This window comes from Somniosus microcephalus, chromosome 4 (genome assembly GCF_052327205.1).
Source record: "Somniosus microcephalus isolate GS21.2 chromosome 4, FLI_Smic_1.0, whole genome shotgun sequence".
Taxonomy (NCBI): domain Eukaryota; kingdom Metazoa; phylum Chordata; class Chondrichthyes; order Squaliformes; family Somniosidae; genus Somniosus; species Somniosus microcephalus.
The window spans coordinates 228936801-228963269 of record NC_140990.1 but is presented as its reverse complement, the minus strand read 5'-3'; the positions used below and the strand labels follow the sequence as shown (position 1 = coordinate 228963269).

Sequence of the window (26469 nt, the reverse complement as noted above, 5' to 3'; positions counted from 1 at the left end):
AATTAATTCACATGTGTGTAGCCTCTGTACATGGCAACCGGAATATTTAAATACTGCTAGCATGTCTCAGATTCCGAGATGGAAATGGGGAAGGGCTCCGGTGATAAATGTAAAAGCTGATACATTTTAAATCCAAGTTATTTGGCAATTGTCAAGATTCTAAACATCTATTTCAGCTTGTTTTCTGGTTTTGTAGTGTTTACCAGTTACTATGATATGTAAATGGTGATCAACTCTATTGGATTGTTATGCACAATGATAATTATTCGCATTTGTTTGCAATTGGAAATGTTCACCTTGGTCTCTGCCTTGTCTATTTGTATAGAGAGATTCCGCCCCCCCCCAATTAAATATGTTTATGTGAGTAGTGGGGAGGTGGGGGTGAATTTTATTCTTTATCAGATTATCTCATTTTTATCACCAGGGTCCTTCTGGAGATCGAGGTCCTTCAGGTCCCCTTGGTTCACCTGGACAAAGAGGTTCATCAGGTGTTATGGGTTTCCCTGGACCAAGGGGCAATGATGTAAGTGCAACTCATCCATAATCCGTGTATGTTCCCATTATTGTTGTTGGGTTCCATGCTTTATTACATGCATGATGTCTTGATGTGCAAGTGACAAAAACAACTTTGGAGTCAGGTCAGCAACCTGACTGAAACCAATTGGCGAGTGAGCACTTCCAGTTGGTGGAACTCTATCCCAGCACAAAGCCACGTTTTTAAAAAGTCTCAGTCAGTTGTGCCTCATAGAGCCATTTATCATTTAGTGCGCAATCTTTTACAGTTGGTGCAAAGTGAATATTGCCGCTCGAGGAAAGAGCAGGGGAGTGGGACTAATTGGACAGCTCTTTCAAAGAGCCAGCACAGGCATGGCGGGCAGAATAGCCTCCTTCTGCACTGTAAGATTGTATGATTCTATGATTGTCTCTCCTAATATTAAAAATTAGCCATCTGGGAAGCAGAGCAAAAACATGTACACAGGGCTCTCAACATAACATCGTCAGGAAATAGTTGCAAATTATTACCAATGATTCAAGCAATACTTAACTGCAATTTCTCCCCCCCCAGGGACAAACTGGTAAGGATGGTGCAAGAGGACCTCAGGGTAGTCCTGGGCTACTGGTCTGTAAATATTTTATTAATAATTCTATTGAAAGAGACTTTCTACCAACTGCTAAATATGCAATTGCTTATTAATACATAAACTATATTGACAGGGTTTACCTGGAAAAGCTGGAAAGACTGGCCATCCAGGCGAGCCTGGCAAAGCTGTAAGTATGATCTTTAATTCATGTGTTTTAAAACCAAGAAGGTTTCTCTATATCTAAAGCAGGGTTTTTTTTTAGAAGTTGTTCCGTAAACATTTATTTCCATAAACAAAGGTAATTGGTGATTATATTTTGAATCTGTTGTTAAAAAAATAAATTCTCTTGGCAATACTGGCATGGCCACATTTATTGCCCGTCTCTAGTTGCCCTGAAAGGGTGACGGTGGGCCTTCTCCTGTCGCGATTATTTTTACCACTGATTGGTCTGCTAGGCCGCCTCAGAGTATATTAAGAGTCAGCCATATACTAAGGGAGTAGAGTCACGTGTAGGTCAGATCAGGTAAGGGTCTTAATGAATCAGTTGGGTTTTTACAACAATCCAGCAGCCTTCAGAGGTAGTTTTTTTTTCTGGCGTTAGCCCAAAAATTACTTGATTTAGTGAATTAAATTTGACAAATTACCATGGTGGAACTTAAGCTGCCAACTTCTGGGGTATTAATCTAGTACCATAATCTCTACACTTGCTATGAGCATCTGGCTCCACATTCAGGTAAGTATTTTTTAATAACTTACCTTCTGGTGGCGGCCTCCAGTGGCCCCTTTAAGGACCTCTGGTTAGGCCACATGTATTCCAGGTAATCCTGAATGCAGCATGGCTTGACACCTGCTGTGCTCAAGGCAAATCAATTTCCGGTTTGCTCCTAAAACAGATGTTAGACCCCTTATTAGCATATTCAAGGGGCCTAACTCCTGTTTTAGACAGCTGCTAGGGACGCCTCTACAGTGCCCAAACCAATACAGTATCAGACATGTTTCCAGCATTACTCGGGTGCAGGTGGTTAACCCCATGTAATGGACCTCTTTGAACCTGTTTTCCACCTAGTCCAATTTCATCCCAGTTATGTTTTACATGGACTAAAGAAATTATTGAAAAGAATACAATCGCTTGGAATCTCCTAGGGGGCTCTCCAGATTGGCCACTGTTTACGTGTCTATAATAGATTTCTGCCAGTCTCCACAGCAGTTAAAGCAGCTGTTGAGATAACCCCCAAAGAAAATCCCGCGATTGAGCTTACTTTCATTCTATACTCTTAAGTTATGGAGAATTCCTCTTTTGTTCTAGTATTAGTTTATATAGAACAGCGATTCTCAATTATGGAATGCATATTATTAATAACTGACCAGGAGTTGAATCATAAATAAAAACTTGTGTCGCTTATTGAATAGTGGTTCCCGTAAGCTTATCGGTTTGATTAAACTTATGTATTTACATAGTTCTTTTCCTTAATGCACGGTGCTAAGTAATGTGTCTTTTCTCAGGGTACATCTGGTGAAAGAGGCGAGCCAGGTTCTCAAGGATTTCCTGGTCCTCAGGTATAACTAGTTTGGTGCATTAATAATAACCTTCAATAGTTGATTCAGTTATTGTGTGGGTATAACAACTGCTATTTTATCCTTTAATGTGTTGACACGCTTTCTTAAGATATAACATGGAATAACTGGAGTGTGCGATCTAGATTAAAGGTTTGCTATGGTGTTACATGCTGGCAGTCCAGATTAAGTGCACTGTTAAGCTGAAGCGGGGTCAGAGGATGGGAGGAAATTGGATCTGGGCTATGGAAGGATTGCAACATTGGTGGTCAGTGGGGTAAGGTACATTAAGGTGGGGGAGGGGTGATGTAGAGCGGGTTTAGAGGCGAGTTGGGAAAGGCAGAAGAGGGTTAAGTGCTGGTGCAGAAAGGGGAAGGTAGAGCATGGTTATAAGTTGAGGACAAGGGGGAGAGAGAGCATGGTTAGAGGACAAGGGTAAAGCGGTAAAGCTGGTTTAGAGCAATGGTGGAAGGGGAAGGTACAGCATGGTTACAAGGTAGGTAGGAGCAGGAAGTAACAGCAGGGTGAGAAGCTGGGAGAGAGATGGGGAAAATGGGATTGGGAGGGTGAGATTGGTAACAGGGAGGTAGTACAAGGAGGAATGAAGAATAGAGAACAAAGGAAGGGGAAGCAGAGGGGAGGGGAGAGGATGAGGAGGGCAAGGGGGAGCATGGGGAGGGAAGGGAAGGAAGTGGAAGAGGAGAGGACAGCAACTGAGAATAGGCCTCCTATTTAAAAATCAATAAGAACATAAGAACATAAGAAATAGGAGCAGGAGTAGGCCAATCGGCCCCTCGAGCCTGCTCCGCCATTCAATAAGATCATGGCTGATCTGATCCTAACCGCCAATCCACTATCACAGAACCATCTCCTGAATCTAACAGAATTAGACACACGAAATAGGAGCAGGATCAGGCTACACGGCCCCTGGGCCCGCTTTGCTACCCACAGGGCCATGACTGATCCGAACCTAGACTCATGTCCAAATTCCTGCCCGCTCCCCGTAACCCTTAATTCCCTTTACTTCTAGGAAACTGTCTATTTCTGTTTTAAATTTATGTAATGATGTAGCTTCTACAGCTTTTTGGGGCAGCATATTCCATGGACCTACCACCCTCTGAGTGAAGTAGTTCCTCCTCATCTCAGTTTTGAAAGAGCAGCCCCTTATTCTAAGACTATGCCCCCTAGTTCTAGTTTCACCCATCATTGGGAACATCTTCCCCGCATCCACCCGATCCGACCCCTTCACAATCTTATATGTTTCAATAAGATCGCCTCTCATTCTTCTGAACTCCAATGAGTAGAGTCCCAATCTACTCAACCTCTCCTCATATGTCCATCCCCTCATCCCCGGGATTAACCGAGTGAACCTTCTTTGTACTGACTCGAGAGCAAGTATGTCCTTTCTTAAGTATGGACACCAAAACTGTACGCAGTATTCCAGGTGCGGCCTCACCAATACCTTGTACAACTGAAGCTATTTTTATATTCTATCCCCCTAGCAATGAAAGCCAACATTCCATTGGCCTTCTTAGATATAATTTTTATTGGGCTTCCAATGTAAATATAATTGATATTGGTTGCAGAGTGTAAGGGAGCTCCAGGAGTGTCTGAGCATTCCAATACTGAGGAGGCTGTGAGAGTGGCAGCCAAGTGGCAGAGAGCGTAGAGCAGGGTTAGAAGCTGGTAAGCACCAGGGGATGGGAAACAGGTTCACCAAACTGTGAGCTGAGGGAGGCTTGGTAATCAATGTGCACTAGACAACACCTTTTGATTAAAAATTAAAAACTTAAAAAGTTTGCACAGTTTAAAAAAAAAATCAAAAATGGTGTCAGAGAAGGAAGAGAAAGCTGAGCAATTTGCCTGCACAGTGCTACTCAATGGCAAAGACTCTGCAGCACTTCCTGGTGGCCAGAGTATGGAACTACAGTGTCACCAACTGGCACGGTAATGGGAAAATCCTATTAAAAAATGTGACTGAATGGACGTCACCAGATATGGACACGATTAACACTGAAAACCTCATGGACACTATTGACATAGGACTTTTGAATAGATAGATGACAGGACATAGCAATTGTGTTTAAGTCTAAGTAGTGGGATCCATACTAAACTGTTCAAATTAGAAAAATAACTATAAATATTTATTGTCACAATCAGACTTGTGCTATGATAAAGAAGGAATCTAATAGAGTACATTTGAAAATACAACGAAGTTCTGTCGCATGGTTCAAACAGTCATATCTAATCAGATTTACAAGCTCAGTGATAGCACTCTCACCTCTGAGTCAGAAGGTTGTGGGTTCAAGCCCCACTCCAGAGACTTGAGCACATAGTCTAGGTTTACACTTCACTGCAGTGCTGAGGGAAAGCTGCACTTGTCGGAGGTGCCGTCTTTCAGGTGAGCCATTAAACCGAAGCCCTGTCTGCCCTCTCAGATGGACATAAAAGATCCTATGGCGTTATTCAAAGAGGGGAAGGGGAATTCTCCCGGTATCCTGGCCAATATTTATCCCTCAACCAGTGCCTGAAAGAGATGGTCTAGTCATTTCTCATTGTTGTTTGTGGGACTTTGCTGTGTGCAAATTGGCTGTTGTGTTTCCCTACATTTTAGCAGTAACTACACTGAGGAACATAGGAAGAGGAGTAGGTCATTCAGCCCTTGAGCCTGTTCTGCCATTCAATTAGATCATGGTTAATCTGTATCTTAACTCCATCTACTCAACTTGGTTCTGTAACCCTTAATACCCTTGCCTAACAAAAATCTATCAATTTCATTTGGAATTTGGAAACTTAAAGTACTTCATTGGCTGTAAAGTGCTTTGGGACATCCTGTGGTCGTGAAAGGTGCTATATAAATGCAAGTCTTTCTTTCATTCTTGTATGCACCAGGAATAGCTACATCATTATTAAGTCAGGATAAAAATAATTAATTTAGGACATATAAGCAACTTTTATTTTACAATCTGTTCGCATGAATGTGTGGACTTAACTATCATCCCTCACTTCTTGTACATTAGGGTCTGGGTGGCGATCCAGGTCCTCCTGGTGAAAATGGCAAGCCCGGTGAAAAGGTAAGATGTTTAATTTTATCAATATATACATCAATCTTTACATCTTTATCCAGTGTAGTTCATAGCAATACATGATAGAGATATTGAAGTGAAATAATTAGTTTTAAATGTGATTATTTACCCAGGATAAAATTAGAAAATAACACAAAGATCAGTGAAAGGAATACATTCGTGATACTTCTGCTAATTCTGAAATCTTGAGAATCAGTAAAAATGGAAACCTTCCCTGGGATAGCAGAGTATAAGAACATAAGAACATAAGAAATAGGAGCAGGAGTAGGCCAGTCGGCCCCTCGAGCCTGCTCTGCCATTCAATAAGATCATGGCTGATCTGATCCTAACTGCCAATCCACTATCACAGAACCATCTCCTGAATCTAACAGAATTAGACACATGAAATAGGAGCAGGATCAGGCTACACGGCCCCTGGGCCCGCTCCGCTACCCACAGGGCCATGACCGATCCGAACCTAGACTCATGTCCAAATTCCTGCCCGCTCCCCGTAACCCTTAATTCCCTTTACTTCTAGGAAACTGTCTGTTTCTGTTTTAAATTTATGTAATGATGTAGCTTCTACAGCTTTTTGGGGCAGCATATTCCATGGACCTACCACCCTCTGAGTGAAGTAGTTCCTCCTCATCTCAGTTTTGAAAGAGCAGCCCCTTATTCTAAGACTATGCCCCCTAGTTCTAGTTTCACCCATCATCGGGAACATCTTCCCTGCATCCACCCGATCCAACCCCTTCACAATCTTATATGTTTCAATAAGATCGCCTCTCATTCTTCTGAACTCCAATGAGTAGAGTCCCAATCTACTCAACCTCTCCTCATATGTCCATCCCCTCATCCCCGGGATTAACCGAGTGAACCTTCTTTGTACTGACTTGAGAGCAAGTATGTCCTTTCTTAAGTATGGACACCAAAACTGTATGCAGTATTCCAGGTGCGGTCTCACCAATACCTTGTACAACTGAAACAATACCTCCCTATTTTTATATTCTATCCCCCTAGCAATGAAAGCCAACATTCCATTGAACATAAGAACATAAGAACATAAGAAATAGGAGCAGGAGTAGGCCAATCGGCCCCTCGAGCCTGCTCCACCATTCAATAAGATCATGGCTGATCTGATCCTAACCTCAAATCTTCTATCACTCTGCATCCACCCGAACCCATGTGATCTCCCGGGAGAGGCGAAAAACCAGATAAAGACCCAATGGCCAATTTGGGAGAAAAAAATCTGGGAAATTCCTCTCCGACCCATCTAGGCGATCGAAATTCTTCCAGGAGATCACTCTGTCCCTATATTTTCTACAGTACTTACCTTCTGTAAAGGCGATCTCCACCCCAGTCAGGAACAGGAATAAAACCATCTCCTGAAATCTAACAGAATTAGAACACAGTAGGAGCAGAACAAGGCTACACAGCCCCTGGGCCCGCTCCACTACCCACAGGGCCATGACCATTCCGAACCCAGACTCATGTCCAATTTCCTGCCCGCTCCCCGTAACCCTTTATTCCCTTTACTTCTAGGAAACTATCTATTTCTGTTTTAAATTTATTTAATGATGTAGCTTCCACAGCTTTCTGGGGCAGCAAATTCCACAAACCTACCACCCTCTGAGTGAAGAAGTTTCTCCTCATCTCAGTTTTGAATGAGCAGCCCCTTATTTTAAGATTATGCCCCCTAGTTCTAGTTTCACCCATCATTGGGAACATCCTCACCGCATCCACCCGATCAAGCCCCTTCACAATCTTATATGTTTCAATAAGATCGCCTCTCATTCTTCTGAACTCCAATGAGTAGAGTCCCAATCTACTCAACCTCTCCTCATATGACCACCCCCTCATCCCCGGGATTAACCGAGTGAACCTTCTTTGTACTGACTCGAGAGCAAGTATGTCTTTTCTTAAGTATGGACACCAAAACTGTATGCAGTATTCCAGGTGCGGCCTCACCAATACCTTGTACAACTGCAGCAATACCTCCCTGTTTTTATATTCCAACCCCCTAGCAATAAAAGCCAACATTCCATTGGCCTTCTTAATCACTTGCTGCACCTGCATACTAACTTTTTGAGTTTCGTGCACCAGGACCCCCAGATCCCTTTGTACTACAGTACTTTCCAGTTTCTTGCCATTAAGATAATAACTTGCTCTATGATTTTTCCTGCCAAAGTGCATAACCTCACACTTTCCAGTATTGTATTCCATCTGCCAAATCTCTGCCCACTTACTTAGCCTGTCTATGTCCCTTTGCAGGTTTTTTATGTCCTCCTCACTCACTACTTTCCCTCCCATCTTTGTATCATCTGCAAACTTTGATATGTTACACTCGGTCCCCTCCTCCAAATCGTTAATATAGATTGTAAAGAGTTGGGGACCCAGCACTGACCCCTGCGGAACACCACTAGTTACTGGTTGCCAATCTGAGAACGAACCATTTATCCCAACTCTCTGCTTTCTGTTAGAGAGCCAATCCTCCACCCACGCCAGAATATTACCCCCAATCCCGTGATTTTTTATCTTGAGCAATAATCTTTTGTGTGGCACCTTGTCAAATGCCTTTTGGAAGTCTAAATACACAACGTCCACTGGTTCCCCTTTATCCACCCTGTATGTTACTTCCTCAAAAAACTCAAGCAAATTTGTTAAACATGACTTCCCCTTCATGAAACCATGCTGAGTTTGCCCTATTAAATTATGTTTATCCAAATGTCCCGTTACTGTCTCCTTAATAATGGACTCTAACATTTTACCAACCACAGATGTTAGGCTAACAGGTCTATAGTTTCCAGCCTTCTGCCTACTACCCTTTTTAAATAAGGGTGTTACATTAGCAGTTTTCCAATCTGCCGGGACCTTTGCTGAGTCCAGTGAGTTTTGGAAAATTATTACCAATGCATCCACAATCCCTACCGCTACTTCCCTCAAGACCCTGGGATGCAAGCCATCAGGTCCAGGGGATTTATCCGCCTTGAGTCCCATTATTTTACCAAGTACCACTTCCTTAGTGATTTTAATCGTATTTAGTTCCTCCCCCCCTAGAGCCCCCTGTTTGTCCAGTGTTGGGATATTCTTAGTGTCCTCTACTGTAAAGACTGATACAAAATAATTGTTCAGTGTTTTTGCCATCTCCATGTTTCCCACCATTAATTTCCCGGTCTCATCCTCTAAGGGACCAACATTTACTTTAGCCACCCTTTTTCTTTTTATATAACTATAGAAACTTTTACTGTCTGTTTTTATATTTTTTGCTAATTTACTTTCATAATCTATCTTCCCTTTCTTAATCAATCTTTTTGTTATTTTTTGCTGTCTTTTAAAGACTTCCCAATCTTCCATCCTCCCACTAGATTTGGCTACCTTATATGCCCTTGTTTTTAGTCGGATACTATCCTTAATTACTTTACTTAGCCACGGATGGCTATCTTTTCTTTTACACCCTTTTTTCCTCAGTGGAATATATTTTTTTTGGAAGTTGTAAAATAACTCCTTAAATGTACACCACTGGTCATGTACCGTCTTACCCTTTAATCTATTTTCCCAGTCCACTCTAATTAATTCCGCTCTCATACCTTCATAGTCTCCTTTATTCAAGCTCAGCACGCTTGTTTGAGATCCAACCTTCTCACCCTCTAATTGAATATGGAACTCAACCATGTTATGGTCACTCATTCCAAGGGGATCCTTTACTAGGACATTTTTAATTAATCCTGTCTCATTACACAGGACCAAATCTAAGGTTGCTTGCCCCCTGGTCGGTTCAGTTACATACTGCTCAAGAAACCCATCCCTAATACACTCAATGAACTCTTCCTCAAGGCTGCTCTGCCCAATTTGATTTGTCCAGTTAATATGATAATTAAAATCCCCCATAATTATAGCTGTTCCCTTATTACAAGCCTCAACTATTTCCTGATTAATACTCCGTCCAACAGAGTTGCAACTGTTCGGAGGCCTATAGACTACACCCACTAGTGTTTTTTTCCCCTTATTATTCCTTACCTCCACCCAAACTGTTTCACTATCCTGCTCCTTTGACCCAATATCATTTCTCTGTATTATAGTGATTCCTTCCTTTATTAACATAGCCACCCCACCTCCTCTCCCTTCCTGCCTGTCCTTCCTGATTGTTAAATAACCTGGTATGTTTAATTCCCAGTCATGGTCACCCTGCAGCCATGTTTCTGTAATGGCCACAAGATCATACCCATATGTCATTATTTGTGCCGTTAACTCATTCATTTTGTTACGAATGCTACGTGCATTCAGATAAAGAACTTTCAAATATGTTTTGTAACACTTAGTTCCTGTTTTTTCCCTTTTTAGTACTTTACTTTTTACTCCATACCTTCTGGCCTTCTTAATCACTTGCTGCACCTGCATACTAACCTTTTGAGTTTCGTGCACCAGGACCCCCAGATCCCTTTGTACTTCAGTGCTTTCCAGTTTCTTGCCATTAAAATAATAACTTGCTCTACGATTTTTCCTGCCAAAGTGCATAACCTCACACTTCCCAGTATTGTATTCCATCTGCCAAATCTCTGCCCACTTACTTAGCCTGTCTATGTCCCCTTGCAGGTTTTTTTATGTCCTCCTCACTCACTACTTTCCCTCCCATCTTAGTATCATCTGCAAACTTTGATATGTTACACTCGGTCCCCTCCTCCAAATTGTTAATATAGATTGTAAAGAGTTGGGGACCCAGCACTGACCCCTACGGAACACCACTAGTTACTGATTGCCAGTCTGAGAATGCTGTCTTGCATTTAGTCTTCACACTGCATTGCAAGAATTTATTAAGTGCTAACTAACATGACTGCCAGCACTATATCCTAAAGTGAAACATGTGATACTCTCAGTAGATATTCATCAAGGTGAGGAATGTTAGCAGTGGTGTTCCTGGTATCAGCACTTCAGGTTATGTATAGCACAGTTATATGCAGAATAAATCTTAAACTATTCTGCCCCAACTTCTAGACCTCAACCTCCACTGCTCAAATGCCCATGCTTTTTCTCTTTGGTGCATACCATGGAGCCTTGGATGTTCCCATCAATTTGCACATACATCAGATGCTCAGATTTTGGATATAACCATCAAACAGACAACAGCAGTAACAACAGCCCTTTCCAGAGCTCCAGGCCCACAAAATTCAAATGGGACAAACCAGTAAGAAAGAAGTAAAGGCACAAATAGGACTCAATTGCATTCACTTTGTAAGCCAAATTGTCCAAGCTTATGGGCCAGATATGGTCCATGGTCTGCAGTTTGGACACTCGCTACCTTAATGCACACTGTGGAGAAGGATTGCCAGTTTAATACTGTTTTTAGCCAGATTTCATGCCCACTAAGGGAAATCCTAGTAGGGATGAAATCTGGCAAACAGTAGCTGATGTTGCTCAGCAATCAGAGAAATAAATCATGCGAATAAAATCAGACCTCATTCATTTATATTCCATCAGTCCATATGTATTGAGATTTGTAATTTTTTTCCATTACCAACCTATACCATAAGCTTTTGACTGAGATGAATGCCAAATGCTAGATTTTCATTATTTTTGCCTTTTTAAAATGGAAAGCCAATGAGCATCTTTGTACCTCATGAACTGACCCAGCTGTATACAAGCACTTTGAATTCCAACAGCCACAAAGTGTGACTCAGGCGTACAATATCCCAAAGCACTGCCGGTAAGATCCAAAGTCCTCGGCTGTTTATATTTTAAATCCCTACATACTGTTTCCTTACTGAATGGAATGCATAAATATATGGTAACCAGCTGGTGCTACATTCAACAACATTCATTCTGCTCTGAGCCACTCAGCTGTATAAAGTGCCAGGACAAAATTAGTTGTTGAAATGAAAGGGGAAAAGCTGCTCCAGTGAGAAACGATGAGAAGCAAAATCAAAGGTTATATTAAGAGCAATAAATTATTTCAACAGTTCTGTTCAGCTTCATAATCAGAGGATATAAAAAATAAGGAAACATATATTGTAGTGGCGCTTCATAATTTCCAAACATGCAGCCAGTGAGCTTTGAGGCTTTTAACAACGAGTAGACGCGTGTCGAAATAAAACGTTCCAAAACGTAACTTTGTCTTTAAACTGTTTACTGTAACACCTTACAAACAGAATTACAAAGCAAAACACGTTTAAACGAACACGGTCAAAAACTGTATTGCTCCAGCCATCAAAGCCTTTACCTTCTCTCTAGCCTCATGGAGCTTGAACTGTAAAATGGCTGAATACCATGTGACAAGCTTAAGGACTGTACCATTGTAGCAAGAATAAAGGGGGTATCTCAGACTATACTACTGGAACAAGAAAATAGGGGGTTTCTCAATACAATAAGTCAGTCAGATAAATTAACTGTATTATACTATTTAACCAATATTTTAAAGTATTTTCTTTCTTAAACTTTCACGACTCTGACATTCCGGACCCTAATTGACTAGGCACATGAAGCATATCAATTACTCAAACATTAAGAGTCATAAACTAAAGAGTTCAACATATTTACAATATAAATGTCCACTTTTTTCGTTCAGGAACCTTTCACGCTGCTTCTTGTAGCAGGCAGAGCTTTGTGATCGGTCTTTCCAGGGTCGTGTAACCGTCTGCAAACAATGCATTCAGAGAGTATTTTTCTTATTACAGAATTAGCTCCTGGAATCCAGTATCTTTGTCTTAGCTTCGCAAGCACGTGGTTCCTCCCACTGTGTCCAATACTCTGGTGTATATGCTGAACAATGAGAGTAGCAACCCGGAGGTCCTTAGAAAGGGTAGCAGGATGCTTGGCCTCCTCTGGCATAGCAGATTTGTTTAGTCGCCCTCCCACCCTCAGTATTCCATCTTGGAGTGTAGGATCCAGCTTGTAGATATGACTACCTTTCTTGATTGGAGTATTTCGCTGTAAAGCTTCGATTTCTTCTGGATATCTTTGTCTTTGACTGAAGCAAACTATCTCCATCTCAGCCTTGGCCAAATCCTCCACGGTCAATGAATTCTTACCCAATGTGGTCTTGTGCTGGTGCATATATTGCTGTAGAAGCATTCTCTGCTTATCAGGGTTACTTTCAGACTGATGGATAGTGGCGCGATACTCTTTTCTCTTACCGCTCAGGTGTAGCAGCAACTCTTTCAACCTTAGAAACCATGCAGCTGCTTTCCTCAACTGGTGCCATCCTGAGAAATGGTTAACAAGCTTGTTCACTGTGTCAAAGTTCTCTTTCGTAGTTATGAGATTTGCTGTGACTGATCTCTTGACTTCGACGTCGTCTTCAGCAATCTGACTTGGCATATCTGGTCTTTCTGGCCATGATCTCTCTGTTTCCAGCAGATAACTTGGGCCTTGTATCCAAGTTTCACTCCTCATGAAGTTTTCAGCCTTCAATCCCCGTGAGGCTTGATCTGCTGGGTTTAATGAGGTGTTTACATACCTCCATTGAGATGGTTGTGTAGCTTCTCTAATGGATGAGATTCTGTTTGCTACGAAGGTCTTGAAGCGTATCTTCTCATTCTCTATGTACTTCAGCACCGTCGTGCTATCCGTCCAGAAGACAGATTCTTCTAATGGGAGCTGTAACTCTTTCCGCATCACCTTGTCAACTTTAACTGCAACAACCGCTGCCATCAACTCCAGTCTTGGGATGGTGACCTGCTTCAGCGGAGCCATCCTGGATTTCCCCATGAGGAAGGCACAATGTTTCTGGCCCTGTTGATTTGTCAGCAAGAGGTAAGTAGCCGTGCCATAGCCGTCCTCACTGGCGTCCGAGAAATGATGTAGTTGAGCCGTCTTTGTAACTCCAAAACTCACAGGCTTGATGCATCTACTGACGTTGAAGCTAGAAAGTTGTTGCAAATCTGTCAACCATCTGAGCCATCTCTGAGCTTGACCTTCTGGGATATCTTCATCCCATCCTCTCTTGTCTCTACACAGCTCTCGTAGGATCAGCTTCACTGGCAGAATGAATGGTGCCAGGAATCCAAGAGGGTCGTAGATGGAACTGACCACGGAGAGAATCCCTCGTCTTGTGGATGGTCTTTCGTTCACCATTATTCTGAAGTTGAACGTGTCTGACTCAATGCACCATTGTACACCAAGAGCTCTCTCGATAGGAAGGACATCATGGCTCAGGTCCAGATCTTTGACTTCAGTGGCTCTTTCCTTTTCTGGGATAGAAGCTAGAACTGCTCTGCTGTTGCTTATCCACTTAGTCAGATGGAATCCTCCATTCGAACACAGAGTTCTAAGGTCTCTTGACAGTGCAATGGCATCGTCTTCTGTTGACACGGACTTCAGACAGTCATCGACATGAAGTTTCTGAAGATTGTCTCCACAGCCTCTGATGGTGCTTTGCCTTTGCCATCTTCTGCAGTTTTTCTGAGAGTGTAGCTTGCACAGCTGGGAGGTGATGTGGCTCCGAACAAGTGTACAGCCATTCTACATTCCACCATAGCTTGACTAACGTCACCATCTGGCCACCAAAGGAAACGCAGAAGATCAGCATCTTCATCAGGGACTCTGACTTGGTAGAACATTGATTCTATATCTGCCATCATGGCAACAAGCTCTTGTCTAAACCTAGTCAAGACGCCAATGAGGGTATTAGTAAGATCAGGACCTTGAAGCAGCTGGTCATTCAGTGAAGTTCCTCTGAATGAGGTGGCGCAGTCAAACACTACACGGATCTTTTTCTTCTTTGGGTGATACACACCGTGATGAGGAATGTACCAGACCCTTCCATCGTCTCTGTTCAACTGTTCCTCGGGCACTTTTACAGCATAGCCTTTCGCTATGATGTTTCTCATGAAGCCTTTGTAGTCTTCGTGAAAGTCGGGGTTCTTATTCAGCTTTCTCTTTAGACTGATGGCGCGCTGCTCTGCTATGCAGCGATTGTTCGGCATCTTCGCGGTCTGTCTTCTCAGTGGCAAACCAATGTGATAGTGGCCATCAATGAACTGTGTAGACCTTGTCATCAAATCCATGAACTGATGGTCTTCTTGTGACATCTCTGTCTTTTCCTCACAGCTGCGTTCTGAAAAGTCTGCGTTGAACTGCTGTATCAACAGCTCTTCAATGCTTGCGATAGAGATACAATTAACTGTTACATTTTGTCGTTGCTCCTTGTTCGACTTGTTGCCATCATCTCTCCTTACCGGTCCATTGACTACCCATCCAAGGGCTGTCCTGACTGCGTAGGGTCCGTCATCCTTGCTGTTTATCACCTGCCATGGCTCCATAGTTTTGTAGGCATTGGTTCCAATTAATAGGCCAATTTCTGCTTCAATATATGGGAGACGCACCTTTTCCAGGTAAGGCCACCTCTCCACATCCTTCTGCAGGGCTAAGTTCCCTATTTTAACAGGAATCTCCCTCTGTGTGAAAACATTAGGCAGTTCTATGAAGTCCTTCTCTTCAAGTCCACACACTTCTAAGTCTGACAGGATATAACTTTGCATTGACTTCTCATGACCCATGGTGCGTAATAGGATTTCTGTTCTTCTGCCTCTAATGTTCAGCTGTCGCATGAGTGATTCTGTGCAGAACATTGCTGAACTACCTGGATCCATGAAGGCGTAACTCTCCACAAACTTCTCACTCCTCTTAGACTTGATCTTTACAGGTCCGATGGCAAGAATACAATCACTGTCACCGGCCCCAGTGAATCCACAAGTCTCTGGTTCTAGCGACACCAGAGCACTTGAAACAACCTTCTCGTCGGTATTGTTTTCTTCACTCTTCTTAGAGACTTGTTCTTCTTTGTGGATATGCAGCAGACTGGGATGTTTCCGAGTGCACTCTCTGCATGTTGTTCTTTGCTTACAGTTTCTACTCAGGTGCCCCTGAGAGAGACATCCAAAACATAGGCCATCGTACTTCAGAAATTCGATTCTGTCTTTATGTGGCTGTGCTTTGATGTCACTGCAGAAATCCAATGTATGATTCTTCTGGCAGAATAAACATGGCTTCTGAAAGGCATTAGCAGGCGTCACTGTGCTGCTCTTTTTGGGAGATGAGTTCTGAGACTTTTCTTCCCCAGCCTGAGTGACGATAGTTGCAAAGCTGCTTCCCCTGGAACCATCTTTCCTGAGAGTCTTTGATTCAGCAGGCTTGGCTTTCACTCTTCCATCAGTAGTCGGGCTGACATCCTGGATGTTTCCAAACAATGGGTCCCTAGCAATTTTAGCCTGTTTGTCTATGAAATTCACTAAGTCTGCAAACCTGGCTCTACTTTTCCGTCTCTCCATTATCTCAAAGGCCGTTCTTCTCCATTGTTCTCTCATCCTGTAAGGAAGCTTAGAGATGATGATTCTCATAGTCGTAGGATTGTCCATCTCTTCCATGAATTCAACATCCTCCATGGTGTTGCGACATCCTATGAGAAAAAGAACATATGTGTTCAGTGCCTCCCCGTCCTCCGATCTGATCTGTGGCCACTTGGTAGCCTTTTCAGTATATGCAGTGGCTATCTTCAGCTCGTTACCATAGTGCTCCTGCAGCAACTTCCTGGCTTCTATGTATCCCCGGTCCAGTCTCATGTGTTCACAGCTTCTGACCAGGTCTTGTGGTTTACCACTGGTGTACTGTCCCAGGTAGTACAACTTATCACTGCTGCTCTCTGTTTTGGAGTCAATGGCTTGTTCGAAGGATCTGATGAAGGGCTTATACTTGAGTGGGTCGCCTTGGAACACTGGTATGTCTCTTTGAGGGAGTCGAAACAGATTCTGTTGTTTTACAAGCATCTCTGTAATTTCGTTCTGACGTTGCATCACTCGGTATAGGCTTCTCTCTGTGTCTTCAGGCCTCTGGTGGTCATCAGCAGGGTCTAGTCTAGACCGTCTGACGTCTGGGGTAGCATCACATGCTCCTGTTAGTGGAGAGGCCTCACTTCCATGCTGTAATGCCAGGAGATGGCCTTCAGATTCTCTTTTAACTCTTGAAGGTGCCCTGGATCCAACTCTGTGTGACAACATTGACTGGCAGTATTCGTTCATGCCATCCTGTGAGCCTTCATAATCTTCATACACACTCAACCTGGCATCTGAGACCGCAATAGCTGTTTTTAGCTCCAGCTGTTCTTTCTTTTCCTGCACTTGGGCCTGTTGGGCCTGCAGTTGGGCCTGTTGGGCCTGCAGTTGGGCCTCTTGGGCCAGTTGGGCCTGCAGTTGGGCCTCTTCCCGTTCAAGAGCTTGCTTCTCCACTAAAGATGCTGCGCGTGCCATCAACGCTGCCCGTTCAATCTCCTCTCTCATGCGTCGCGACGAGCATGTGGTAGAAGCGACTGACCTGTGTCCAGAAACAGAGCTACCTTCTTTTCGATTTTTGCTCAGTCTGGCTGAAGTCTCTGAAATGCTATCATCTGGTCCGACTTCATCGTCATCTTTATCTTTCTCTGCTGTATCAGCATCTTGATGAATCTTTAACATCCACTGTCCTGTGGCCTTGACATAGTCCTTAATGCTGGATGATTTAAGATCAAACCAGTTGTGCTGATCAGCGTTTCCCTTTTCTTCAGACAGAAGTGCTAATACATCTTCATTGAGTACATTAAATTCTTCATGCAACTTGGAGAAATCATAATGCATTATGTCTTCAACTTTCTTAATATTAGCATTATCTTCCATGAGACAATCAATTATCTTCATTTTTCCAGTTATCTGAGCTAATTTAGCCCTCCTTGCACCTATGCTTCTATGTAACTTCTCTTCCATTGCCTTTGGGGTGAGCTTTACTTCCCTCTTTTGGCCAACAATCCTTCTGGCTGGGGGAAGTGTGGTGTATGTAACTTGTTCCACCTTAAGAGAACTTAAACCTGTTCCACCTTAAGAGATGTACTACTTTCTCTGGCTGCTGTATACGGTAATACTGGTGGTGACCACACCGGTAAATAAGTGCTGTGTAGTAATTTGCTGAGTAGTTCAGCCCTGACCTTCGACTAGTAAAGACCTGTTAAAGTTATTCTTGTGGTCTGTGTGCAGTGATTCATATTAACCATAACTGGAACACACAGACTTAACAGTGGCGACGAGTACGATCTTACCCTGCGGCAGAGATACATCCAAGGCAGTTTAACGGGCGTCGAGAAGAGGCATCCGCCCTCATCATCCTGCTGAGAAAAGACTCGGGTCTGAAGAGCAAAGGAAGAATCCTGACACGAAGCCTTCCATCAGCGACAGGCAGTGATCATCCCTTCTACCACGGTGGTGGGTAAGCCGATCAGCGACGAGCAGCAAGTCAGCCACGTTGGCTGTGGAGTAGGGGAGGGAAAACGGAGGATATAAGGGCGGAGAACTCGACCACGGCCGGGGAAAAGAGCCGGACAGAAGTCGGGGCCAGAGGCGCTGAGACTGGGGCAGCGTAAGGCACGGGAGCTGCGGTGAATGCAAACGCAGCCGGTGTAAAAGACCGGGCTGCAAGCGGGCTGGGAGACGCAACAGCGTCGAGAGAGAGCTCGACCGCGACCGGTGAAAAAGGCCGGGCAGCTACCGAGGCCGCAAGGCGCAGCGACCGGGACAGCATAAGGCGTGGGAGAAAATAAAACAAACGCGGAGAACTCAGCCGCAGCCGGTGGAAAGGACCGGACTGCAAGAGGGGCTGGGAGGCACAAATTGAGAACCGCTGGGGAGGCGCGAATGGCAGCAATACGGCCACCACCATTACAGCCAGCGGGGGAGAAAGGCAAACGCGGGAAGCTGCCATTTTTGTAGGCGGGGGAAGAAGACAAGCGCGGGAAACCGCCATTTTAAAATAAAAGAAAAAAAAATAAAATAAAAGAAAATTTTTTTTTGTTTCTCAAGAAGATTGCAAGGATGCCTAAGCGTGGTAACATCAACGATTTCGATGCCGATGTTGAAGATTGGGCCACGTATGTAGAACGCATAGAAGTTTATTGTAAAGCAAATAAGATATCACCTTCTATCACCAGAGAAACCGACGGATAAGACTTTTGCGGATATTGTTACCGTCCTGAAAAATCATTTAAGCCCCACGCCGCTGATGCTAGCGGAACGATTTAAATTTTACAGCAGAAAGCAGCTGAAAGATGAAAGCAATGCTGAATTTTTAATTGAACTGCGTAAGCTAGCAAAGTACTGTCAGTTTGGAACAGGACTAACAGATGCGCTAAGAGATAAATTTGTGTGTGGATTGTTAAAAGAAGAGACACAAAAGCGACTGTTTGAGGAGAATGAGCTGACGCTTGATAAAGCTGTCGCTATGGCAGCATCGCACGAAGCCACAGCGAGAGGCACGGCGGTAATGCAGCTACGGTCACCGGAACTCAGCACAAATCAAATGGTCTTGGGTACAGTAAAATGTTATCGTTGTGGAAAGACAACGCACGATCAGAACCAGTGCTGGTTCAAAAATAAGGAATGCAGAAAATGTGGCAGGCTTGGTCACATAGCTAAAGTATGCTGGTCAGGAGAGAAGACCAGCAACAAAAAGTCACCGCAGGGAAAGTACAGAAAGGTACACAAGGTGACAGAGAACAGTTCGAACGAACAGAAGTCAGATTCAGACGCCAGCAGTAATGAACTGGGTAGCTTAAGAGTACACAACGTTGGTAAGGAAGCAGACCTCCAGACAATTTGGGTCACACTTCAGATAGCAGGAGTCCAAGTGAAGATGGAATTGGACACTGGATCGGCATTGACGGTCATGAATAAGAAAGATTACAAAAGGTTATTCCAACATATTCCCCTACGGGATACGGAGATTGTATTGAAAACATACACGGGGCAAAGAGTATACCCCATCGGAAAGATAGAGGTAAAGGTGGTCCACAAGGGCAAAGAAAGCCGAGGAATGGACTTATATGTGCTACCTGAAGGAGGTCCACCACTACTGGGACGGGAGTGGATTAGAAAAATGAATATGGACTGGCATTCCTTAAAAGCACTAACGGTAGATGCCAGGGAAACAGATGTCAAACCTAAACGATTGTCCAGAATATTGGACGATGCTAAAGAGGTGTTCCAGCAGGGACTGGGAACACTGAGAGGAATTACGGCAAACATCAAGATTGAAGAACATGCACAACCAAAATTTTTCAAAGCCAGACCGGTATCCTATGCAATACGACCTGCTGTGGAAGCGGAGCTGGAAGCGCTAGAACATTCAGGAGTACTGTCTAAGGTAGACTGGAGTGAGTGGGCTACGCCCATTGTTCCCGTGATGAAACGTCCTTCGAGCAACAAGCCGGGAGAACCAGGGATGGTTCGCATCTGTGGAGATTTCAAGATCACTGTTAATCCAGTGCTTCACACGGTGCAGTATCCGCTTCCGCGGATTGAGGATATCTTCGCTTCATTGTCGGGCGGGAAACACTTCACCAAGATAGACCTGGCGCAGGCGTACTTACAGATGGAAGTTGAGGAAGAGTCACGCCAGTACCTCACGATCAACACGCATAGAGGCTTGTACCGGTAAAATAGACTGGTTTTTGGAGTGGCATCGGCTCCAGCAATTTGGCAGAGGGCCATGGAGCAGGTATTACAGGGAATTCCAGGCACACAATGTTACCTGGATGATATTCTGATTACAGGAGAGGGTGACGAGGAACACCTCGCAAATTTGGAACTGGTGCTCATCAGATTGAAAGAATATGGACTTCGAGTTAATCGGCAGAAATGTGAGTTCTTTCAGAAGCGGATCTCGTACTGTGGCCATGTCATTGAGCAGGATGGACTTCATAAGTCTCCTGACAAGATCGAAGCGGTTGTGAAGGCTCCCGCTCCGGTTAATGTATCTCAGTTGAGGTCGTTCCTAGGATTGATTAACTATTACCATAAGTTTCTGCCAAATTTATCCACGGTACTGCACCCGCTGAACGCTCTTTTGCAGAAGGGAGTACCATGGGAGTGGAGCGAGGACTGTAAGAAGGCCTTTCGCAAAAGCAAGGAATTGATAACCTCAGAGGAAGTGTTGGCTCACTTCAACCCAACACTGCCTATTCGTTTGGCTTGTGATGCTTCTCCATATGGTATTGGGGCAGTACTCTCACACAAGTTGCCAAATGGCACGGAGAGGCCAGTCGCGTTCGCATCCAGATCATTGACCTCCGCTGAGCACAACTATGCTCAGATAGATAGGGAGGCTCTCAGCCTTGTGTGGGGAGTAAAGAAGTTTAATCATTACCTGCAGGGCCAAAAGTTTATGCTTCTGACAGACCATCAGCCGTTGGTATCCATTTTTAACCCTAAGAAGGGTGTGTCGGTGATGACAGAACAGAGACTCCAGAGATGGTCCTTTTTCCTAGGGGCACATCAATATCAGATAGAATTCAAAGGTACAAAGCAGCATGGTAATGCTGATGGGCTGTCGCGCCTGCCACTACCTGAAGAAGAGGAGACAACGAAGGTTGACCCTGTTGAGTTATTTCACTCAACCATCATCGAGTGTTTACCAGTCACCAATGCAAGTATTGAAAGAGAAACCAGGAACGACCCGACACTGTCCCGAGTCTACGAGGTGACAGTGAAGGGATGGCCAGCACATGGTGATTCTCTGTTACTGGCATTCTCGGCAAGACGAGACCAGCTGTCCGTCTGTCAAGGAACATTGATGTATGGAACAAGAGTGATTATTCCTCCTAAGTTAAGGGAAAGAGTTCTAAAGGAACTGCATGAAGGTCATCTGGGGGGAGTCAAGATGAAAAGCCTTGCTAGGGCTTATGTGTGGTGGCCGGGTATCGACCAACAGATAGAGGAGCTGACGAAAAGCTGCTCAGGGTGCCAAAAAGTGCAAAATGCACCTCCGATTGCACCGCTGCATCCATGGGAATGGCCTTCAGCCCCATGGCAACGCGTACATATTGAGTTTGCTGGTCCATTCATGGACTCCATGTTTCTAATTGCGGTGGACGCACATTCTAAATGGCCAGAAGTGATCAAGATGACTACCACTACTTCAGAAAAGACAATTGCGGTGTTAAGAACAATATTCGCAAGGAACGGATTGCCAGAACAGATATGTTCGGACAACGGACCACAGTTCGTGTCGGAAGAATTCCAAAAATTCTTAAAGAAGAATGGGGTGAAACATTATACCCCTGCCCCATATCATCCGGCTACAAATGGGTTGGCCAAGAGATTTGTACAAACATTCAAAAAGGCAATAAAGGCCATGAGCGAAGATCAGATTCCACTACAACATAAGGTGGACAAGTTTCTACTGGCATATCGAAACGCCGCTCATGCAGTGACAAACCAAAGTCCTGCCATGATGTTTTATAACAGGAGGTTGCGGTCCAGGTTGGACTTGTTAAAACCAAATGTGCGGAGGGAAGTTGAAAACAAACAGTTCCAGCATATAAATAACAAGACTACTCGGAGTTTCGAGGTAGGACAACCAGTGTTGACCAGGGACTATGGAAACGAGAAATGGCAATCCAGAACAATTTGGGCCAGACAAGGACCCCTGATGTACACGGTAGATGTTGGTAAAAATGTAATACGGCGTCATGCTGACCAACTGGTGGAATCGAGAACAAGGGTCGAACCCATGGTTACGACAGAGACAACCGTGGAAGAAGTTAGTGAACCTGAAGCATCTACCTCGGCAGTGAATGTACCTGATGATGATGTCCAAGACATAAGAGACCAACTAGAGGAGTCACCTCAGCAACAAGAATCAGAGACCCCTGAAAGGCGTTATCCAACTCGAATCAGGAGGCCTCCTGAGAGACTGAACCTTTGAACTGTTTCTACATGAAGTTGTATTTGTATATATGTTATTATGTTATGTTAAATGGGGATTTAACTGTTAAGCTAAAAAGGGAGGATTGTGGTGTATGTAACTTGTTCCACCTTAAGAGAACTTAAACCTGTTCCACCTTAAGAGATGTACTACTTTCTCTGGCTGCTGTATACGGTAATACCGGTGGTGACCACACCGGTATATAAGTGCTGTGTAGTAATTTGCTGAGTAGTTCAGCCCTGACCTTCGACTAGTAAAGACCTGTTAAAGTTATTCTTGTGGTCTGTGTGCAGTGATTCATATTAACCATAACTGGAACACACAGACTTAACAGGAAGCTCCTCACGGCTCCATAAGGCATCGGCCATTTTACCCGCAGCTCTTATTTAGCTTCTCAATAGAATGAACAAGGCAAGTAACAGTCACTGTACCTTCGCTTTCTTATATTGTCGTCTGGCTCCGTGACCATTCATGTATACGTTCGCCGACAATTCCGTCCTTTCCTTCTCAGGGAGCTAGTTTTTGACTAATGTAGTGGCGCTTCGTAATTTCCAAACATGCAGCCACTGAGCTTTGAGGCTTTTAACAACGAGTAGACGCGTGTCGAAATAAAACATTCCAAAACGTAACTTTGTCTTTAAACTGTTTACTGTAACACCTTACAAACAGAATTACAAAGCAAAACATGTTTAAACAAACACGGTCAAAAACTGTATTGCTCCAGCCATCAAAGCCTTTACCTTCTCTCTAACCTCATGGAGCTTGAACTGTAAAATGGCTGGGTACCATGTGACAAGCTTAAGGACTGTACCATTGTAGCAAGAATAAAGGGGGTATCTCAGACTATACTACTGGAACAAGAAAATAGGGGGTTTCTCAATACAATAAGTCAGTCAGGTAAATTAACTGTATTATACTTTTTAACCAATATTTTAAAGTATTTTCTTTCTTAAACTTTCATGACTCTTACAAATATCATTGATCCATTTACTTTTACAATGCAAGAAAGTTGAGTTTTCCAAATGTATATGGGTTAACCAGATCTGACTGCAGATTATCTGTTTCTACACAAAGAAATAACAGATAGAATCTTCAGAATTTTAATTGAAAGTCCTAGAACTTTAAGGAAGCAACTTTAATAATCTGGATCCATTGCCAATAGGAACATCATAAAGTCTAAAACTGGGGGAAAAAAACCTCTAGACCATCTGGCCAGTCCCAAAAATTAACGACTTTCTCAATTTTTTTTTTATTATTCAATCACGGGATGTGGCGTCGCTGGCAAGGCCAGCATTTATTGCCCATCCCTAATTGCCCTTGAGCAGGTGGTGAGCTGTCTTCTTGAACCGCTGCCATCCGTGTGGTGAAGATACTCCCACAGTGCTGTTGGGTAGGGAGTTCCAGGATTTTGACCCACCAATGAGGAAGGAACCACGACATATTTCCAAGTCAATATGGTGTGTGGCTTGGAGGGGAACTTGCAGGTGGTGGTGTTCCCAGGCCCTTGTCTTTCTAGGTGAAAGAGATCGTGGGTTTGGGAAGTGCTGCCGAAGAAGCCTTGGTGAGTTCTGCAGTGCATCTTGTAGATGGTACACATGGCAGCCATGGTGCGCCGGTGGTGGAGGGAGTGAACGTTTAAGGTGGTGGATGGGGTGCCAATCAAGCGGGGTGCTTTGTCCTGGATGGTATCGAGCTGCTTGAGTGTTTTTGAAGCTGTACTCATCTAGCCAAGTGATGAGTATTCCATCACACTCCTTACTTGTGCCTTGTAGATGGTGGAAAGGTTTTAGGGAGTCAGGAGGTGAGTCACTTGCCACAGAATAACCAGACGCTGACCTACTCTTATAGCCACAGTATTTATGTGGCTGGTCCAGTTGAGTTTCTGGTCAATGGTGACCCCCGGGATGTTGATGGTGGGGGATTCGATGATGGTAATTCCATTCTCTTGTTGGAGATGGTCAGTGCCTGGCACTTGTGTGGCGCGAATGTTACCTGCCACTTATCAGCCCAAGCCTGAATGTTGTCCCTGTCTTGCTGCATGTGGGCACGGACTTCTTCATTTTCCGAGGAGTTGTGAATGGCACTGAGCACCGTGCAGTCATCAGCGAACTTACCCATTTCTGACCTTATGTTGGAGGGAAGGTCATTGATGAAGCAACTAAAGATGGTTGGGCCTAGCACACTGCCCTGAGGAACTCCTGCAGCGATGTCCTGGGGCTGAGATGAAGGGTCTCCACCAACCACAATCATCTTCCTTTGTGCTAGGTATGACTTCAGTCAGTGGAGATTTTTCCCCTGATTCCCATTGACTTCAATTTTACTAGGGCTCCTTGATGCCACACTTGGTAAAATGCTGCCTTGATCTCAAGGGCAGTCACTCTCCCCTCACTTCTGGAATTCAGCTTTTTTGTCCATGTTTGTACCAAGGCTGTAATGAGGTCTGGAGCTGAGTGGTCCAATTCTATCGATCCAATTCTCGCTTAAATGTCTCTACACTATCTGCCTCTATTGGGCAGCCCATTCCATATGCTCACTTCTACTGTGCAGTTAAATCTAATTTAGCTGTTTACCTCTAGAGTTTGTCGCAATTTCAAACATATTAGCAGGGTTCAATTTGTCTGTTTGCAACTTTCTGCTCCCAACAACATTACTTACTGTGCCACCTAACTTAGTGTTGCCAGCAAACTTGGATATACAGTTCGTAATTCCTTCAGCTAAATCATTGATAAATATAGTGAAAAGCTGAGGCCCCAGCACAAATCCCTGGGGAAACTGCAAGTCACATCCTGCCAATTAGAGTACATATTATTCTTATAAAAGCAAAACACTGCGGATGCTGGAAATCTGAAATAAAAACAGAAAATGCTAGAAATACTCAGCAGGTCAGGCAGCATCTGTGGAGAGAGAAACAGAGTTAACATTTCAGGTCGATGACTTTTCGTCATGAAATATTAACTCTGTTTCTCTCTCTACAGAGGCTGCCTGACCTGAGTATTTGCAGCAGTTTTTGTCCATTATTCCTATTCTGTCTCCTACCCTACCCATGTCAATAGGGCACTCTTGCCATGTCAATGCATTTACTATTCAAAGCACCATTTGAATTTTTTGTTGTTTAGCTAATTGTCAATCGATCTCAGAAGTTAGTCTCCTATTCCCTGCCTTCTTACTTGTTGTGAACTACAGGAAACTTTGGTTTATCCGGAGGTTGTATGTCCGGAAACCTCGATCTAACGGCAGAAATCAGCAGCCATTTTGTTAGGTTTTTTTTCTTCCCCTAACATTTTTTTAAACAGTCAGGCTGTGGAAAGTGTCTCTGTAGCTTAGCAACAGCTTCAGAGACGCTTCCAAGGTACGGGCCAAGTGTTTACAAGCTGTTGCTAAGTGTTTGTTGTCAGATATGGAGATAAAAACCTCCGTATCCTTCAACATTAGCGCTGGTCTATCCGGAAGTTTTGATCTAACGGCACCAGCTCGGTCCCGTCGGTGCCGGATATCGCGAAGTTTCCTGTAATTGCTTGTGTGGCATAGTATTAAAAGCCCACCTGAAATCTAAAAATATAAGATGCTCAGTTTCCTTTATCAAAAGTACAATTTTGTTTCATCAGAAGTCCTGGGCCAAATCAAACTTAGTCCAAAAATCAAAATGGGCAGAACTCTTGCATTAAATGCCTAAAAAGATAGGACAGTAGTGAGGCAAAAATTGTCACCCTCTGAATCCACATGCTGCGATGACCTCCAAGGTTTTCCTTTCTGCGCAGAGGGATATAGCCGCTCATTATTCAGGGGAATTTAATAATAGGGATTGGACATTGGACAAGGTGTCATGCCTGGAGTAATCTACTAGTTTGGACAGATATTCTTGCAGTGTCTTCTGGGTGACAAGGCAGGATTAAGGGGTAAATTTCCTGGGGTCTTCTCTCATTCCCGTGAAGTGTGGTGGAAACCCCATTTACAAACGTAAACCGTAAACATCTGCTGAAGTTATGGTGAAGGAGCGGAAGAAGCCCCAACGAAATTTCCCCCTATATCTTGCAGTATATAAGGAAGCCAAGAAT

General features: G+C 43.8%; 2 protein-coding genes across 2 annotated transcripts in view; both read left to right on the top strand.

Moving 5' to 3' along the window:
* LOC147120255 (uncharacterized) overlaps positions 1-26469 on the top strand; it is a 345184-nt gene that overhangs the window by 227808 nt on the left and 90907 nt on the right. The gene's annotated exons all lie outside the window — the stretch shown is intronic.
* LOC147120257 (uncharacterized) overlaps positions 415-26469 on the top strand; it is a 26709-nt gene continuing 654 nt past the window's right edge. Inside the window, exons 1-5 of the mRNA XM_085985899.1 lie at positions 415-523; positions 1067-1120; positions 1216-1269; positions 2586-2639; positions 5657-5710. Of these exons, the coding sequence (XP_085842025.1) occupies positions 519-523; positions 1067-1120; positions 1216-1269; positions 2586-2639; positions 5657-5710 (221 nt within the window). The 5' untranslated portion in view covers positions 415-518. The remainder of the gene's footprint in view (positions 524-1066; positions 1121-1215; positions 1270-2585; positions 2640-5656; positions 5711-26469) is intronic.